This window comes from Leptodactylus fuscus, unplaced genomic scaffold (genome assembly GCF_031893055.1).
Source record: "Leptodactylus fuscus isolate aLepFus1 unplaced genomic scaffold, aLepFus1.hap2 HAP2_SCAFFOLD_134, whole genome shotgun sequence".
NCBI lineage: Eukaryota > Metazoa > Chordata > Amphibia > Anura > Leptodactylidae > Leptodactylus > Leptodactylus fuscus.
This window is the reverse complement of record NW_027440156.1, coordinates 145,524-161,150: the sequence shown is the minus strand read 5'-3', so window position 1 is coordinate 161,150 and position 15,627 is coordinate 145,524. Positions and strand designations below refer to the sequence as shown.

The 15,627-nt window shown below is 48.7% G+C and overlaps 1 protein-coding gene, 5 non-coding genes and 2 pseudogenes across 6 annotated transcripts; all 8 read right to left on the bottom strand.

Moving 5' to 3' along the window:
* Positions 1–5,402: 5,402 nt before the first annotated feature.
* Positions 5,403–5,593, bottom strand: LOC142187189 (U2 spliceosomal RNA). The gene has a single exon (XR_012712531.1). It is a non-coding gene; the product is annotated as a U2 spliceosomal RNA (small nuclear RNA).
* A 613-nt stretch (positions 5,594–6,206) lies between these two features.
* On the bottom strand, positions 6,207–6,410 carry LOC142187121 (U2 spliceosomal RNA; annotated as a pseudogene).
* A 3,848-nt stretch (positions 6,411–10,258) lies between these two features.
* LOC142187078 (uncharacterized) lies at positions 10,259–12,014 on the bottom strand. Its single transcript, XM_075261443.1, has one exon. The coding sequence runs from the start codon at positions 11,916–11,918 to the stop codon at positions 10,314–10,316; it is 1,605 nt and encodes a 534-aa protein (XP_075117544.1). The 5' UTR covers positions 11,919–12,014; the 3' UTR covers positions 10,259–10,313.
* A 35-nt stretch (positions 12,015–12,049) lies between these two features.
* On the bottom strand, positions 12,050–12,142 carry LOC142187158 (U2 spliceosomal RNA; annotated as a pseudogene).
* Positions 12,143–12,755: 613 nt separating this feature from the next.
* On the bottom strand, positions 12,756–12,946 carry LOC142187188 (U2 spliceosomal RNA). The gene has a single exon (XR_012712530.1). It is a non-coding gene; the product is annotated as a U2 spliceosomal RNA (small nuclear RNA).
* Positions 12,947–13,559: 613 nt separating this feature from the next.
* On the bottom strand, positions 13,560–13,750 carry LOC142187187 (U2 spliceosomal RNA). The gene has a single exon (XR_012712529.1). It is a non-coding gene; the product is annotated as a U2 spliceosomal RNA (small nuclear RNA).
* A 613-nt stretch (positions 13,751–14,363) lies between these two features.
* LOC142187186 (U2 spliceosomal RNA) lies at positions 14,364–14,554 on the bottom strand. Its single transcript, XR_012712528.1, has one exon. It is a non-coding gene; the product is annotated as a U2 spliceosomal RNA (small nuclear RNA).
* A 613-nt stretch (positions 14,555–15,167) lies between these two features.
* Positions 15,168–15,358, bottom strand: LOC142187184 (U2 spliceosomal RNA). The gene has a single exon (XR_012712526.1). It is a non-coding gene; the product is annotated as a U2 spliceosomal RNA (small nuclear RNA).
* Positions 15,359–15,627: the final 269 nt, after the last annotated feature.

The window sequence follows — 15,627 nt, the reverse complement described above, 5'->3', positions numbered from 1 at the left end:
GTTTTGCTCTTTTGCTCACTGAGGTTACCAATCTTACACACGACCTCTTTGCTTTTAAAATCTGCGATTAACTTTTTGCTATTCTTAAGAAGTTCAACACTCTTACTTTTTAAGTCATATAAAAACACAATTTTTTCTATTATCACATAGTGCGGGACTAATTTAAAAGAGTAAGGGGCTGTTAAAACGATATCGAACCACTTAAATCTCCGCATAAAAAAACCTAGATAATAACGAGTAAAATATGACCAATGGTTGTTTTTAAAAAGAGTGTTAAAAACGTAGCAAAAATATTTTAATAAAAGGAATCTGCTAAAATCGGGAAAATCCCTCCCCCCGTTCTTTTTGGACTTCATTACTTCACTTCGTTTTAATTTCTCCATAGGGGAGTTCCAAAAGAACGTGTAACAGTTTTTCGTGATTTTTTTAAGCATATTTGTGGGGGGAGGGAACACCATGCTTAAATAGAGTAAAATCGGTAAAATAATCATCTTTAAAACCAGCACTTTACCCTCCATGGACAGATTCCTCAATTTCCAGAGACACAGCTTAGCATTTACCTTGTCCGCCACCATGTTCCAACTTGTCACGCCATTATTAGACTCGCTGAAAGAAATGCCTAAAATGGTTATTGACTCTAAAACTGGGACGGGTACATCTTTAAAATCCATTCCTCTCCCAATTTCTAAAACAGAGCTCTTGTTAAAATTAACCTTAAAACCAGAGGCACAGCAATAAAACTCGATTTGTCTTAATGTTTTTAAAAGCGAAGGGGTGTCCCTGCATAAAATCGCGACATCGTCCATGTACCCCACTGCTTTAGCCTCGACCCCCGCCCCCCCTGGGAGGGGGACGCCATGGATCTGCTTGTCTTTGCGTATTACACTTAAAAGAGGCTCTAACGCACAAATAAAAAGCAGTGGGGACAAGGGACACCCCTGTTTTACCCCTGATTCTAAAAAAAATTCCTCTGTTTTAAAACCATTGATTAAAACTTGGCTAGTACAACAGTCATAAAAAGCCCGTAGCGATAATAAAAAACCTTCAGGTATGCCCATCTTCTCTAAAACCTTAAACAAATAAAAATGCGACACTCTGTCGAAGGCTTTTTCAAAGTCTATGGAAAGTATTGCCAAATGACCTCTGCGGCTCTTAGTATCCTCTATCACGTCCTTTATTAAATTAAGGTTCTCCCAGATGTTGCGCCCCGGGATTGCACATACCTGGTTTCCGTGAATTATTTTAGCGGCGATGTTTTTGAGGCGGGTAGCACACAGCTTAGCCATGATTTTATAATCCGTGTTTAGGAGTGTGATTGGCCTCCAATTTTTTAAATCACTTTTTTCTCCTTTTTTATATATCAAAGTTACCACACCTCTTTTCCAGGACCCCGGGATCTGCTTGGATCTAAAAACCTCTAAAAACAAAGTAAAAAGGTCATCCTTTAAAACTTCATAAAACTTTACATAAAATTCGACAGGCATACCATCCAGTCCGGGCACCTTCCCCGTCTTAAAGCTTTTAATAGCGTCTAAAATTTCCCTCTCATTGGGCTCTCGGGATAAAAAGTTTTGTGAGACAGGGTCTAAAACTGCTGTAATTTCTTTCAGCGAGTCATCTAAAAAAGACTGATCCACGGGCTTAGCACTAAAAAGGTTAGAATAAAAACCATGTACCTTTTTTAAAATATTTTGGATATTAGATTCACCATCAATTTCTGAGATGCACTCTTTTTTACCGTTTGCCTTTTTAAAAAAATATCTGGAACACGTTTCATTTTGTTCTATGTGCTTAATACGGGAGCGGAAGATAATCTCCTTCCCTTTCTTTTCCAGACATTTTCTAATTTCTTCCTTCAGAATTAAAATCTCGTGTTCCATATCAAGGCCATGGTTTTTAAAATAGTAAAAGGTCTGCAAGCGGGTGTTTAAATTGTCATAAAAAGCCCTGTTTTCCTTTGCGATCTTTTTTCCCCATTTGATAAAAAACTTACGAATTTTCTTTTTTGTGTCTTCCCACCAGGCTACGATGGAGGACTGGGGATTTCTTTGCCGCCTGCAGACCGCATAAAACCTTTTAAAATCTTCTGCCACCCGTGGATCGTCTAGCAGGGAAACATTCAATTTCCAAGACCTAAAACCTCTAAAATGATTATTATTAAGATTCACAGTAAAACATATCATTTTATGGTCAGAAAAAACATTGGCTAAAACCTCGCAACTAGATGGCAGTACGTCCTCAGAGCATAAAACAAAATCGATTCTAGAACTACAGGTTGCGTTGCTCCAGGTGGCGCCGGCTTCCTCCGGTATGCCCCTGTTACAAGTTTTGTACACGTCTGTTAAATTATTGTCAATGATTATGTTTTTGAGCATACCGGAGGTTTTATCGTAGTTGCGACTATTGCTGCTTGTCAGCCGGCGCTCACCCTTGAGGACGGTGTTAAAATCCCCGGCAAGGATGAGGGGTTCAGCAGAATTTATATGCAGTTGTAATACCTCCATCATCCTTGCCCTGTCGTCTCTGTTGGGGGAAGCATAAAAATTTAAAAACTGCCATCTAGTGCCGTCAATAAAAGCTTTAACCAATAAAATCCTACCAGGTAAAATTTCTTGGATAAAATCAATTTGAATGTTTCCCCTAAAAAGAATGGCGACCCCGGCGGATCCGGGCTCGTTAGACCCGGACCACGCAGACGAACCATAGATCCAGTCTCTTTCGTAGATTTCGTAGTTTGAACGGTGGGGGATGCTGCACTCCTGCAGGAAAAACACTGATGCCGATAAAAGTGAAAGATAATTCATTAAAGCCGCACGCCTCCTTCTGCTGCTGGCGCTCCTTATATTTAGTGTAATGCCCTTCAGGACTGCCATGAGGAGAGAAGGAGAGGTTATAGTTCACACGAAAAAAACAACGATACTTCATCCCAAGGAAGACTTCCTGGTTTCTGTATGCTAATCTTCTGACCCACCAGCCCGCCTCACTATCTGGCAATCTTCCCCACTCAGGTCAGACCTGGGGGAAAAGGAGAGGGAGCTAGCATCGTCAAAACCGCAGATAACCCCGCTACGGGATCTCGCGTCAATGTTTGGCCACAGGTCCACTAGGGCCTCCAGGGACTGGGCATTCAGATCCATTTCGTATGAGTCAGGTGGTCTACCCGGGGACCCCCCTTCCTCCCTCGGGCTTTCACCCGGCTGATCTACGGGAGGGGGGGGCTGCGCACATGGCGGTGTGTTTACCATTTCGTACGGGTCAGGGACAGCATCACCTGGGGCGGGCACACCAGTCTCACCCGACACGCCCACTCCCCTGGGCGACACCACCCCCTCATCCCCGTAATGGAACCTAGGATCTCTGAGAATGCCCATACCTATCCCTCTCTTTGACCCGGACTTGGACCCTGAGTCGGGCGCTGGCTGGCTTTCCGACCTCTTAGGCCCGCTGCCACTATGGGTCTTCCCAGCACCCTTAGTACCCTGCGAGGCAGACTTTTTGAGTTTTTTTGGCCCCAGGTCTACAGCTTCGCCCTCCTCAAATACAATCCTGGTCCCTACCCTCGGGGTATCTGCAATGACCATGCTCACCAACTCGGCAGACTCTGTTCCAGCAGTCTCCATTTGCTCCCCCCCCTGGCGGGCCGGTGGGGTCTCCGGGGGATCAGGCGGTACCTCTGGGGGGGCCGGGGGCACCTCTGGTTCTTCACCTGTGGTCTCCATTGGTGACTCTTCCTTCCTCTCCTCCTCCTTTTCCTCTCCCTCCGGGCCAGGCTCAGCTGACGTGTCATCTCCGGCACATTTGTTGTGGGGGCATTCCCTGTACAGGTGTCCCACCTGCTGGCAGAAATTGCAGCGCCTGTCGCTTTCACAGTTCTTCATCTGGTGGTCAGTGCCGCCGCAATTTCGACAGGTAACATTGCAGCTTTCTTTGGTGTGGCCGTACTTCCCACAGCTCCTGCAGAAGGGCTGCATCCCCTTATAAAAGAGGTCGCCATTCACCGTACCGAGTCGGAACCGGGCGGGTGGGAGTAGTGGTCGTCCATCCTCGCCCATCTTTAAATTGACTGAGAACCGCCACTTGACGCACCATATGCCGCATTCATTTTCGACGGATCCAAGGAATTCCACGTCTAGAAAAAAGAATTTAACAAACCTTATTACTACATCATCAGGCACTAATGGGGAGTACATTTTAAGAGTTAGTATGGTTCTCTCGCCATGGTGCAGTAGCACATCAACGCCCATATCAGCTAATTTCTGGCGGTGTAAACGGGCCATGCCTAAGGCAGTTTTGTAATATTCCGGGCCATTAAAAGTAATGTCATAGTCCCCTCTTTTCTGGTAGTCCTGCATGGCCAGGACATTACGCCTATGTACTTGGAGGACGCCCTCCAACACCTTTTCTACCACAAAAACAACTGGACGGCCTCCAGTCTCAGCTCCACTGAGGTGGATCCTCAGGGAATTTGGGATGCGGACATATTCAGGCACTTGTTTAAAAGGCCTGTCCATGTCCGCAACCGGTTACCGCAACCAACGCAACAAAATGTTTCTCTTTAGCCACTAAGGACTCAAAAGAGAGCTCACTGGGGGATCCCTCCTCGTTCCTCTCAGGACTAATCCTCCCCCCCTATAGCAGCAGGTGGGTGAAGTCCGGGCAATGAACCCGGACGATCCCACCAGGCCGAGGGGGAGGGTACCTAAGAGGGCCTGTCGCACTGACTTGGACCAAATAACTTGCCACTGAACAGACAAATCACTTGATCTTTGCCAGAAGGCCGAGAAGCGATGGCAAGCGCTCGGCACCTGTTCTGGCGCCCTTCCGTGTTCACTGTGCACCGCTCAAGGTGTGCACCATGCTGCTGCAGCCCTATTTTGTTTTTTTTTTTGTTTTTTTTTCCTTTCCCTTAATGAAGTAGAAATCAATTAGCTTGTGCAGGTTTTCCCTACCTGCCACCAAAAGTGAAAAAAAAGAAAAGAAAAACTTTTGTGCAAGGCAAAGTGACATGTGCAAATGTTATCTTGTGACGCCAGCGGATTTTGCCGAATTTTGCGAATCTGCATAAACCACTCCCACCGTTTGACCACACCCATTCAAGTGTCCGGTCAAGTGCAAGTTCAGAAATAAATTTATGCCCAAAAATTTTAAAAGAATTCAATGCATTTAAAATTGAATAAAATGGCAGCAAATCAGACACTTTGCAGCAGTAATGTCATTTGCAATCAATCAATCAATCAATCAATCAATCAAAGAAAATAATTAATGAAGTACCTTTCAGGTAGAGTCAGTCACAGCATCAGGCCACGTCCAACTGTCAATTTTCTCTTTGCTAGCTTGCCAGGTGCAGCAATCTTCTCTGTTGGTCGGTCAGTCCTCTGTCTCTTTCTTTCAACTGAATTGGAAAGGGGTGCACCGATCCTGGAAGTAATGCAATACCAGGTCAATGCGTGGAGTGGACAGAGCAAGCTCCGATTCCAGCTCCCTGTTCTAAAAATCCATTTAATATATGGTCCCCAGATAGGGGACGTATCAGATATTAAACTGATAAGAACAGATACTACACTTGATCTTAGCCAGAAGGCCGAGAAGCGATGGCAAGCGCTCGGCACCTGTTCTGGCGCCCTTCCGTGTTCACTGTGCACCGCTCAAGGTGTGCACCATGCTGCTGCAGCCCTATTTTGTTTTTTTTTTTGTTTTTTTTTCCTTTCCCTTAATGAAGTAGAAATCAATTAGCTTGTGCAGGTTTTCCCTACCTGCCACCAAAAGTGAAAAAAAAGAAAAGAAAAACTTTTGTGCAAGGCAAAGTGACATGTGCAAATGTTATCTTGTGACGCCAGCGGATTTTGCCGAATTTTGCGAATCTGCATAAACCACTCCCACCGTTTGACCACACCCATTCAAGTGTCCGGTCAAGTGCAAGTTCAGAAATAAATTTATGCCCAAAAATTTTAAAAGAATTCAATGCATTTAAAATTGAATAAAATGGCAGCAAATCAGACACTTTGCAGCAGTAATGTCATTTGCAATCAATCAATCAATCAATCAATCAATCAAAGAAAATAATTAATGAAGTACCTTTCAGGTAGAGTCAGTCACAGCATCAGGCCACGTCCAACTGTCAATTTTCTCTTTGCTAGCTTGCCAGGTGCAGCAATCTTCTCTGTTGGTCGGTCAGTCCTCTGTCTCTTTCTTTCAACTGAATTGGAAAGGGGTGCACCGATCCTGGAAGTAATGCAATACCAGGTCAATGCGTGGAGTGGACAGAGCAAGCTCCGATTCCAGCTCCCTGTTCTAAAAATCCATTTAATATATGGTCCCCAGATAGGGGACGTATCAGATATTAAACTGATAAGAACAGATTTTTTGATTGAAAATGCGTTTATTCACAATCAGTCGTCAAGCAAAAGTATTTACAAAGTACTGCGTCGCAGCGCATTTGATACACAGCTTACAATACTTGCACAAATAAATAAATAAATAAATAGAAATACTTTTCCCATACTTAATGGGGCAGGGCGAAGCAGAGACCCAGAAGAAGTCTCCTGAGTGCTCTGCCTCGTCCTACCTCATACCAGTACTTCCTAGCCCCACAGCATGCATGCATTCAACAACTAGCTATCTGACATGTGGAGGAGGGGGGGAGGGGAGTAAACACAGTGCCCGAAGCTTTATTGAAGAACACACAAACACGAGGGAGCAACACAATGTCTATTCTAACTAACACAATAGCACTGCCCGAGCACCCGAGCCAGCTTGGGGGAGGGAGGGGAGGGAAGGGAGGGGGGAGAGAGAGGGAAGACTGGCTCAGAGCTCTGACAATGCAACTATACCAAATGCAAAGACAAAAATGGCAAAGTCCCAAAATGGAGGAAACAATCGAAGAAAAAGGCTTCTCAGTCTTCTTCTTCGTCTTCGCCTCTCAGGCTGTCCAGGATGGTGTAGTCCCGCAGCAAGCTGTGGATGAGCCTGCAGCAGTCCTGAAAGGTGACTTGTTCCCTCCTGAGAACAAGCCGGTTTCTGGCGAACCAGATAGCGTCTTTGAAACAGTTGAGGATCCTCCAGGCCTTCTCGCAGTCTGTCTCTCGGTGGGTCCCCGGGAAGAGTCCATAAAAAACAGAATGGTAAGAAAGCTGGTTCCGGGGGACCGAGTCCTGCAAATCATCCTCCAGGGCATCCAACAGGCCCTGAGCAAACGGGCAGGCCCAGAAAAGATGGTGGGTGGTCTCCTCTTTGAAGGGACATCTGGGGCAGTAGCGCGTCTTGCTCAGGTTGCGGGCATGCATGAACGACCTCACCGCCAAACCTCCCTGCACGGCCATCCACGACATATCCTTGTGCCCGTTGGTCAGCTGGGCCGAAGAGATGTTCTTCCAAACGACCTCCGCGGTTCCAGCCGGCAGCCCTGGGATCTCCTCCATGATGTCCTTAGCTCGGATGAGCTTATGGACGGTCTTGGGTTTCCAGAGGTCAGGCTTGAGCTCCTCCAGCTGGTGCTCCCTCACGAACCGGGTGACGTCTTGGTAGTGCCAAGGGACGGTCCAGTTGTAAGGGACGGAGCTGTTCCACTTGTCCCATCCTAGGCGACGCCACAGGGGTAACAGGAACAAGCGGGACATGGCTCGGCCTGCCGATTCCGTTCCAGTCCTCAGGGTTCTGCGGACACAATCACAAACAAAGGTTAGTCTCAACAGAGTGGGGATGTCGGGGACACCCTTACCTCCTTTGGACGGATCCTTGTACATGACGGCCCGCTTCACCCTGTCCATCTTGGAGCCCCAGATGAAGTGGAAGACGATCCTGTAGATGGCTTTAACCACGGTGTTGAGAGGTGGCCAGGCCTGCGCGGTGTAGAGGAGCACAGGCAGGATCTCATTCCGCAGGACCAGTGTCTTCCCTTCCAGCGAAAGCTGTCTGAGGCTCCACAGTCCAATCCTCTGGTTGCATTTGGCCAAACGCTCGTTCCAGGACTTCAGGGCCGCTCCCTCCTTTCCGAACCAGACTCCCAGGATCTTGATGAAGTCCGGTTGCACTGTGAAAGGAAGGGGAGAGGATGAAGCCAGACGCCAGTCTCCGAAGAGCATGACCTCTGACTTGGCACAGTTGACTTTTGCCCCCGAAGCCCGGCCGAACTTCTCGCAGGTCTGGACGAGCGCTGAGACCGATGATCTGTCGGAACAGAAGACGGTGACGTCGTCCATGTACAGCGAGCACTTGACCACGTGGTTGCCAGGTCCCGGTGCGGTGATCCCTCTAATCCCTGCATTCTGCCGGATAGACTCCGCGAAGAGTTCTATAACACAAACAAAAAGAAGGGGTGAAAGAGGGCAGCCTTGTCTGACCCCGGAGAGGACCGGAAAGGGGTCAGTCTTCCAGCCGTTCACCATCACCGAGCTGTGAATGTCAAAGTACATTAGGTCGACATACTTACAGAACCCCGCACCCAGACCGAGTCTGCGGAGAGCCTTAGCCATGAAGGCGTGAGAGACACGATCGAAGGCCTTCTCCTGATCAAGACTGACCAGGGCCGCGTGTGCACGGCGGTCTCCGATGTAGTGTAATGTGTCTCTCACCATGGCTAGGCTGTCCGCAATCCTACGGCCAGGAATGCCGCAGGTTTGGTCGGGGTGGATGATCCTGTCGATGACAACCTTCAGTCTCGTCGCCAGCACCTTGGCCAGGATCTTGTAGTCCACGTTGAGGAGAGAGATGGGTCGCCAATTCTTCAGCTCGCACCTGTCGCCCTTCCGCTTGTACAGGATCGTGACCAGACCTTCCCTCAGCGACGGCGGCATGGCACCCTCCACCACCATCTCCTCGTAAAGGTCCTTCAGGTCCGGGCAAATGAGGTCGCCCAGCGCTACGTAGAGCTCCGCTGGGAGACCGTCACTGCCCGGGGTCCTTCCGGTCCTAAAGGATTTAGCGGCAGAGAGCACCTCTTCCGCCGTCAGAGGGTCATCGAGCCCCTCGGCACCTGCAGGATCAAGGGTGTTAGTGATACCTGACAGGAACTCCTCGGCGGCGTCATCATCGATGGGCCTTTGGGAGTAGAGGTCGCGGTAGTAGTCGTGGACGACTCCCATCACTTCCTGCTTCCCCCGTCGGATGTTGCCGTCCTCATCCTTCATCTCTGTCACAGGCGTGTGGCCGGCGTGGAGTTTCCTGAAAAAGAACGAGTTACATTTCTCACCCTTCTCCAGTGTCTCCACTTTGGAACGGAAGATGACGTGCTGGGCCTCCTCCTCGAAGTGCCTTTTCAGGTCCCTCTTGGCCTCGGCGAGCATGTCCCTGACGTCCCAGCCGCAGCGATCGAGGTCCATCAGTGAGTTGAGCTCGCGCTGCATCCCCTTGAGGTCCCTCTTGCGCTGTGACGCCTGCTGGCGTCCCTTGACCTGGAAGAAATGACGGATTTGGAGTTTAACATATTCCCACCATTCCCAAACAGTCCTGAAAAAGAAGCGGTCGTTACGCCAACACAAGTACGCATCTCTAAGCTCCGCCAGCGACCCCTCATTTTCCAGCAGTGCGCAGTTCAACTTCCAGGAACCTGGGCCAGGAGGAAAACCGTGGCCCAGAGTACCCTCGAAGAGAATGCCCCTGTGGTCAGAGAAGAAGCAGGGGATCATAGAGTGCCTTACCTGGGTGACCGATCGAGAGGTGAACACAAAGTCAATCCTGGAGCGCTGCGAGCCATCCGGGCGGCACCAGGTATAATTAACTGATGCCGGCCCCATGGAACCCACAGCGTCCCGAAGAGAGGCTTCGGACACCATCTCGATCAGTAGCTTTGACGTGACGTCCAGCTTCGCAGATGTCGAGGAGCTTCGTCCGTCCGCTTCGACAGGGCAGTTGAAATCCCCGGCCAATACCACTGCTCTGGTGGTGACGAGCTGAGTGCGCAGGATCTGGAAAAGCTCCAGTCGCTCGGCCTTCATGGGGGAAGCGTACACGTTGATGAGCCTGAGAGGCTCGCCCGCCCAGGTGCCGTCGATGACCGCAAGACGGCCAACGACGAGCTCCTGGACGGATTCAACAGTGAAGGCGTTCCCCCTAATGAGGACAGCAATACCTGCGGACTTACAGTCGCCCCCACCAAACCAGTAGGACGGGCCGTGGCTCCACTCCCTGCACAGGTGATGGTATGACCTGGAAGAAGGAAGGGAACACTCCTGCAACATAATAACATTAATGTTAGGGATAGCAGCAAAAAATGCAAGCGTCGTCTGTCGTCTCCTCTTCTCTCTCACACTTCGCACGTTGATGGAAAGAAGGTTAATTCCTGCCATAGTGAAAAGGTAAAAGGGTTAAGTTAACAATCAGAACGATACATGCAAGTTACCGCTCCCATCATCGATGTCTGGGCCCAACTCCGGTGTCCCGAGGCTGAGGCCGCTTCCGTAGATGTCTTCCTCCAGATCCTTGATCACTAGGGCCATCTGGCTGGGAGGTCCTTCCCCCTCTAAGACGGCGACGATGTCTGGGTCCATCTCCGTGGCGGAGTCGTCCACCAGCTCGTCGACCCTCTTCTCCAGTTCGGTGACCTCAGGGATAGGATCTCTCTGGACGTCCACCTCGATGGCGTCCTCTGAGGCCTCTATGGCGATCTTCTTGGAAGAGTCGTCATCTGAGTCCTCCCTGTCCTTCCTCTTCTTGGGCTGCTTGGGCGGCTCTGAGGAGACAAGAGATCGACAAGGGAGGGGGGGGAACTCCTCCATAGACAATACCGAGGTAGCTGGAGGAAGGACTGTTAGTGCTACCTCGGGGGAAGGGCGGGTGGGGGGTTGGGTGTTAACAGGGGTGTCCACCGAGGTTGTGGAGACTATAGGGGTGGAAACCTCGGTGGGGGTGGAGGTAGGGAGGGGTGCCGATTTCTTACCCTTGGCCTTTCCCTTTTTCTTCTCCTTCTCCGGTCCTGGTTTCTTCTCCTTAGTGGCCGCCTGGGCTCTAGCCTGGGTCCCGGAGGGACCGGCCCGAGCCGCTGGGGCCTTGGCGTTTCCGGCTGGGGCTTTTGAGGCCTTCGCCGGTCCCGCCTTGGCCCCGGCAGAAACCACGGTGGAGGGGGGTTCCTTGGCCACGGAAGCCCAGGATCGGGTGCGCATCTTGCAAGCCTTGTAGACATGGTCCGCCATGCCGCACAGGTTGCAGGTCTTGGCCGTGGGGCAGTCCTTTGTGGCGTGGCCCTCCACTCGACACATCCTGCAGGCGTCAGCTTTGCAGTCTTTTACCTGGTGGCCCTCCTTTCCGCAGCGCCGGCAGGCCTTCGGTAGGTCGGGGTACCAGATGAGACCACTGCTGTTACCTAAGGAAAATGTTTGAGGGAGATGCCTTACCTCGCCGTCCCTTCGCAGTTTGACGACCACCGACCATTTCCCAGTCCAGTAGCCCGTCTTGTTCAGGATGCGAGTGGGATCCCGCAGCACTGTGCAAAAACGAGCCAGGAACCGGGCGATGTCTCCGGGTGGGGTGTGCGGGTTCCTCATCGTCACCGTCACCCTCCTCTCATCCATCTGGACAGGGCAGCTGCCCAGGAAGGCCTTGAAGGGGGAGCCCGGTGCCGCTGACTTGACCGCCTCCCAGTACCGGCGGCAGATCTCCATACTTGCAAAGGTGACGTAGAATAAGCCCGTCACAAAGCTCTGGACGCTGAGGGTCTGGCAGGGGGAGAAGCCCTGGTCTGCCAGCATGGTCCGGCAGAAGACCTCCTCGCTCAGGTCCGGGAGCCTCCCGTCCACCTCCCTAAGCTTGAGCACCACGGTCTGCTTCATCCAGGGCTCCAGTGAAGGAGGTCCCTGTTTCCGCAGACCGGGTACACCAGGCCCGGGGAGAGCTTCAGGGCTGGCGTCTCCGGTTGCCGTCTTCCGTCCGACGTCTTCTTGAGGAGCAGCAGCGGTGGTTGCCACGACGTCCCCTGAAGTCGCCATCTTCGTCCTCTTCGTCGTCTTCTTCTCCAGCAGTGTTCTAGCTCAGTTGCTTCTTCAGCTGCTCTCTCTTGCTCCTCGTCGTCCGAAGTGTTCTATCACTCGTAGACAAGGGGCTCGCGTTCTCGGCCCCGAACTGGTGGGATACAAGGTTTCTCTGGAATCAGAATAAATTCTGATAAGAACAGATACTACACTTGATCTTAGCCAGAAGGCCGAGAAGCGATGGCAAGCGCTCGGCACCTGTTCTGGCGCCCTTCCGTGTTCACTGTGCACCGCTCAAGGTGTGCACCATGCTGCTGCAGCCCTATTTTGTTTTTTTTTTTGTTTTTTTTTCCTTTCCCTTAATGAAGTAGAAATCAATTAGCTTGTGCAGGTTTTCCCTACCTGCCACCAAAAGTGAAAAAAAAGAAAAGAAAAACTTTTGTGCAAGGCAAAGTGACATGTGCAAATGTTATCTTGTGACGCCAGCGGATTTTGCCGAATTTTGCGAATCTGCATAAACCACTCCCACCGTTTGACCACACCCATTCAAGTGTCCGGTCAAGTGCAAGTTCAGAAATAAATTTATGCCCAAAAATTTTAAAAGAATTCAATGCATTTAAAATTGAATAAAATGGCAGCAAATCAGACACTTTGCAGCAGTAATGTCATTTGCAATCAATCAATCAATCAATCAATCAATCAAAGAAAATAATTAATGAAGTACCTTTCAGGTAGAGTCAGTCACAGCATCAGGCCACGTCCAACTGTCAATTTTCTCTTTGCTAGCTTGCCAGGTGCAGCAATCTTCTCTGTTGGTCGGTCAGTCCTCTGTCTCTTTCTTTCAACTGAATTGGAAAGGGGTGCACCGATCCTGGAAGTAATGCAATACCAGGTCAATGCGTGGAGTGGACAGAGCAAGCTCCGATTCCAGCTCCCTGTTCTAAAAATCCATTTAATATATGGTCCCCAGATAGGGGACGTATCAGATATTAAACTGATAAGAACAGATACTACACTTGATCTTAGCCAGAAGGCCGAGAAGCGATGGCAAGCGCTCGGCACCTGTTCTGGCGCCCTTCCGTGTTCACTGTGCACCGCTCAAGGTGTGCACCATGCTGCTGCAGCCCTATTTTGTTTTTTTTTTTGTTTTTTTTTCCTTTCCCTTAATGAAGTAGAAATCAATTAGCTTGTGCAGGTTTTCCCTACCTGCCACCAAAAGTGAAAAAAAAGAAAAGAAAAACTTTTGTGCAAGGCAAAGTGACATGTGCAAATGTTATCTTGTGACGCCAGCGGATTTTGCCGAATTTTGCGAATCTGCATAAACCACTCCCACCGTTTGACCACACCCATTCAAGTGTCCGGTCAAGTGCAAGTTCAGAAATAAATTTATGCCCAAAAATTTTAAAAGAATTCAATGCATTTAAAATTGAATAAAATGGCAGCAAATCAGACACTTTGCAGCAGTAATGTCATTTGCAATCAATCAATCAATCAATCAATCAATCAAAGAAAATAATTAATGAAGTACCTTTCAGGTAGAGTCAGTCACAGCATCAGGCCACGTCCAACTGTCAATTTTCTCTTTGCTAGCTTGCCAGGTGCAGCAATCTTCTCTGTTGGTCGGTCAGTCCTCTGTCTCTTTCTTTCAACTGAATTGGAAAGGGGTGCACCGATCCTGGAAGTAATGCAATACCAGGTCAATGCGTGGAGTGGACAGAGCAAGCTCCGATTCCAGCTCCCTGTTCTAAAAATCCATTTAATATATGGTCCCCAGATAGGGGACGTATCAGATATTAAACTGATAAGAACAGATACTACACTTGATCTTAGCCAGAAGGCCGAGAAGCGATGGCAAGCGCTCGGCACCTGTTCTGGCGCCCTTCCGTGTTCACTGTGCACCGCTCAAGGTGTGCACCATGCTGCTGCAGCCCTATTTTGTTTTTTTTTTTGTTTTTTTTTCCTTTCCCTTAATGAAGTAGAAATCAATTAGCTTGTGCAGGTTTTCCCTACCTGCCACCAAAAGTGAAAAAAAAGAAAAGAAAAACTTTTGTGCAAGGCAAAGTGACATGTGCAAATGTTATCTTGTGACGCCAGCGGATTTTGCCGAATTTTGCGAATCTGCATAAACCACTCCCACCGTTTGACCACACCCATTCAAGTGTCCGGTCAAGTGCAAGTTCAGAAATAAATTTATGCCCAAAAATTTTAAAAGAATTCAATGCATTTAAAATTGAATAAAATGGCAGCAAATCAGACACTTTGCAGCAGTAATGTCATTTGCAATCAATCAATCAATCAATCAATCAATCAAAGAAAATAATTAATGAAGTACCTTTCAGGTAGAGTCAGTCACAGCATCAGGCCACGTCCAACTGTCAATTTTCTCTTTGCTAGCTTGCCAGGTGCAGCAATCTTCTCTGTTGGTCGGTCAGTCCTCTGTCTCTTTCTTTCAACTGAATTGGAAAGGGGTGCACCGATCCTGGAAGTAATGCAATACCAGGTCAATGCGTGGAGTGGACAGAGCAAGCTCCGATTCCAGCTCCCTGTTCTAAAAATCCATTTAATATATGGTCCCCAGATAGGGGACGTATCAGATATTAAACTGATAAGAACAGATACTACACTTGATCTTAGCCAGAAGGCCGAGAAGCGATGGCAAGCGCTCGGCACCTGTTCTGGCGCCCTTCCGTGTTCACTGTGCACCGCTCAAGGTGTGCACCATGCTGCTGCAGCCCTATTTTGTTTTTTTTTTTGTTTTTTTTTCCTTTCCCTTAATGAAGTAGAAATCAATTAGCTTGTGCAGGTTTTCCCTACCTGCCACCAAAAGTGAAAAAAAAGAAAAGAAAAACTTTTGTGCAAGGCAAAGTGACATGTGCAAATGTTATCTTGTGACGCCAGCGGATTTTGCCGAATTTTGCGAATCTGCATAAACCACTCCCACCGTTTGACCACACCCATTCAAGTGTCCGGTCAAGTGCAAGTTCAGAAATAAATTTATGCCCAAAAATTTTAAAAGAATTCAATGCATTTAAAATTGAATAAAATGGCAGCAAATCAGACACTTTGCAGCAGTAATGTCATTTGCAATCAATCAATCAATCAATCAATCAATCAAAGAAAATAATTAATGAAGTACCTTTCAGGTAGAGTCAGTCACAGCATCAGGCCACGTCCAACTGTCAATTTTCTCTTTGCTAGCTTGCCAGGTGCAGCAATCTTCTCTGTTGGTCGGTCAGTCCTCTGTCTCTTTCTTTCAACTGAATTGGAAAGGGGTGCACCGATCCTGGAAGTAATGCAATACCAGGTCAATGCGTGGAGTGGACAGAGCAAGCTCCGATTCCAGCTCCCTGTTCTAAAAATCCATTTAATATATGGTCCCCAGATAGGGGACGTATCAGATATTAAACTGATAAGAACAGATACTACACTTGATCTTAGCCAGAAGGCCGAGAAGCGATGGCAAGCGCTCGGCACCTGTTCTGGCGCCCTTCCGTGTTCACTGTGCACCGCTCAAGGTGTGCACCATGCTGCTGCAGCCCTATTTTGTTTTTTTTTTTGTTTTTTTTTCCTTTCCCTTAATGAAGTAGAAATCAATTAGCTTGTGCAGGTTTTCCCTACCTGCCACCAAAAGTGAAAAAAAAGAAAAGAAAAACTTTTGTGCAAGGCAAAGTGACATGTGCAAATGTTATCTTGTGACGCCAGCGGATTTTGCCGAATTTTGCGAATC